At 35.4% G+C, this 3,158-nt stretch overlaps 1 protein-coding gene across 1 annotated transcript; it reads left to right on the top strand.

Moving 5' to 3' along the window:
* The first annotated feature begins 539 nt into the window (after window positions 1–539).
* LOC145608932 (UNC93-like protein 1) lies at window positions 540–2,656 on the top strand. Its single transcript, XM_081664513.1, has 2 exons — window positions 540–1,944; window positions 2,170–2,656. The coding sequence occupies exons 1-2, from the start codon at window positions 797–799 to the stop codon at window positions 2,393–2,395; spliced, it is 1,374 nt and encodes a 457-aa protein (XP_081520639.1). The 5' UTR covers window positions 540–796; the 3' UTR covers window positions 2,396–2,656.
* The last annotated feature ends 502 nt before the right edge of the window (window positions 2,657–3,158 follow it).

Below are 3,158 nucleotides of genomic sequence, written 5' to 3' on the forward strand. Positions count from 1 at the left end.
ATAGTATAGTAGTGTTATAGACTTATAGTAGTATAAACTAAAAAATTACTACTAGGTATGATATATAGTTAGTACAAAAAGTTTTTCATAAAAAAATAATTTAAGTGTTTTGGATGAAAAAGGAAAAAAAAAAAAAAAAAAGTCTAGCAAAACAAATTCTTCGTGTACTTGGTAAAAAAAAAAAAAAAAAAAAAAAAGAGAACAGTTGTCTTTTTCATATAATCTACAAAACCAACACGTCAGTCTGTCAGACGCTCAGACATGTTGTCAGCGTGGTAATTTGTATGACAGTACTTAAGAGACCGCCTATTACAAAAAACAGGTCTCTTTTCTCAACAGTTTTTTTTTTTTTTTTTTTTTTTTTCCGAGAATGGGGGTACAACTGTAACTCTATGTACCCCCTTGGATCCGCCACTGTTTCGAGAAAACAAACAAACAAAAATAAAAGATAGAATCACAAAATCAACATATTCATATAATCATATCTCTTATGATTTGTGAACCTTCAATATTAATTAAGCCAAATATCTTTTATTTCTTCCTATGATTGGTCACTGTCTGTCATTCTTTCCTATATAGCGTACAAAGCTGGCAACTTGCTGATTAATTTTCCATGAATATTCCCAGATCAAGACAAATCCATCAGTTTAATTCTTATTTTTTCCATTTAGTTACAAATCACCATTAAATTTCTCTCCTTTGACCTTCTATATACAAATCATTAACATCTTTTCAATCAAATCCAATATTCCAAGTATATCAATCAACCCCATTTCAAATCATACAATATACATTAATGGGTTTGGAAAGGGAAGAAGAAGAACCCACAAAAATGTCAAAATTAAGGTATAATTCTCCTTTAATTCAAGTAATTTTAATAGGGTTAGTATGTTTTTGTTGCCCTGGTATGTTCAATGCATTATCTGGTATGGGGGGTGGTGGTCAGGTTGATCATACAGCAGCAAACAATGCTAATACAGCTTTATACACTACATTTGCAGTATTTGGGATTTTGGGTGGTGGAATTTACAATATATTAGGGCCTAGATTGACCTTGTTGGTTGGGTGTTCGACGTATGTGCTGTACGCAGGCTCGTTTGTGAACTATAATCACCACCATTCTCAGGGTTTTGTGATTACTGCAGGTGCACTTTTGGGTGTGGGTGCTGGTTTGTTGTGGGCTGGTCAAGGAGCTATCATGACTTCATATCCTACAACAAAGAGAAAAGGGAGTTATATTAGTATGTTTTGGAGTATATTTAATATGGGGGGAGTTATAGGAGGGTTGATTCCATTTATATTGAATTATAATAGGGCTGAGGCTAGTTCTGTTAATGATGGTACTTATATTGGATTTATGTGTTTTATGGGTGTTGGTGTGCTTCTTTCATTGTGTATTTTGCCACCTAATGAGGTGATTAGGGATGATGGGAGTGTTTGTACTCATATTAAGTACTCGAATGTAACGACTGAACTCGTCGAGATTTTGAAGTTGTTCTTGAATTGGAAGATGTTATTAATTGTGCCAGCTGCTTGGGGGAGCAATTTTTTCTATACTTATCAGTTTAATAATGTGAATGGGGAGTTGTTTAATTTGAGGACTAGGGGGTTTAATAATGTGTTTTATTGGGGGGCTCAGATGTTGGGGTCTATTGGGATAGGATACTTGATGGATTTCAGCTTTCAGAGTAGGAGGAAAAGGGGATATTTGGGGATTGTGGTTGTTGCTTTGCTTGGGACTGCAATTTGGGGAGGTGGTCTTGCTAATCAGTTGAGGTACTCGAGGAATAATGTTCCTGAGAAGTTGGATTTTAAGGATTCGGGTGCTGCTTATGCCGGTCCATTCCTGTTATATTTTAGCTTTGGCTTGTTGGATGCCATGTTCCAAAGCATGGTTTACTGGGTTATTGGTGCTCTGGCAGATGATTCCGAGACACTTAGCAGGTAAGACATAGCTTTTCGATTGGTTTTATGCAGTAGTAATTGGTGTTGTTATTTAGTGTTATTGTAGTTTATGAATCTGCTATAGAATTGGAATTACTAGTGAAAATGATAGGTTGAGTTGTGAATATAGGCGATTAGGCGGTGTTGTAATATTGCTGTTGTAGTTGGTGCATCTATTGGGAGATTGATGAGTACTGATGCATTAGTTTCTGTAAATTGTTTCAGGTACAGCGGCTTCTATAAGGGCGTGCAGAGTGCAGGGGCAGCAGTTGCTTGGCAAATTGATGTACACAGTGTCTCGTACCTGAACCAGCTGATTGTGAACTGGGTATTGACTACAGTCAGTTATCCCCTCCTGCTTCTACTAATAATGTTTGGAGTTAAGGATGAAAGTGTAAATGGAGAACAAATCTTAGAAGATAAGAATGATAGGCTAAGCAGTTTATCATAATGATTATGCTTCCTCTTGACCTTCGGCTTTTAGTGCTATAATTGTTATAGTCATAGAGAAGAATGATGTAAGTTTAGGAAGCAAGTGCACTCCTAGATGAAGGCGGGTTTCACATCTAAAATCAGTATGCCTAGGATATGTGCTAATTCGTGTCTGACTTATGTATCTGTTATATACTTATATACTTATAGTGTCAAGTTGTCAATTAACTTAATGAAATAATGTGATTATAAAAAGATAAAACAATATAATTTTTGTTGATTGGAAAATTTCTCGCAGTTAATCCTCTTTATACATGTCTGTATCTCTGTTAGCCATGTAATTTAAAATTTGCCTAAATAACTACCTTTGGAGACCTTTTAACAAGATACAAAAAGAGTGAAAATTCTTGTCCTTTCTGCAGTTTTAGAGCTCATTAGGCCGGTATGTAGGACAAGAATGACTATTGAAATCTGGTTATTGCTGATATTAAATATTCTTGCCAATATTAATTATTGCTGATATGCATGCTGCCAAAGGAAATTTACTGCCTTACTGCTCCTGTATAGTGCTGTCCCTTATTCTTGCCCTCTGTTAGTCTGTATGAGTGGATGGAAAAGATATGCTGTTAAAACGGCATGTGAATTCAAGCTGTGCCTTTTAACTTGACATAGGCTGTTACTTCAATGTTGCTAACTACAACAGAAGAAAATTCGAGAATTTAAAGATGTTTCGAAAAAAGAAAGAAAGAATCAAAGAAGTGTAAGGTATGCCATGCTCTGTG

The sequence above is a fragment of the Chenopodium album genome, chromosome 23 (assembly GCF_948465745.1).
Source record: "Chenopodium album chromosome 23, dcCheAlbu1.1, whole genome shotgun sequence".
NCBI classification, from domain to species: Eukaryota; Viridiplantae; Streptophyta; class Magnoliopsida; order Caryophyllales; family Amaranthaceae; genus Chenopodium; species Chenopodium album.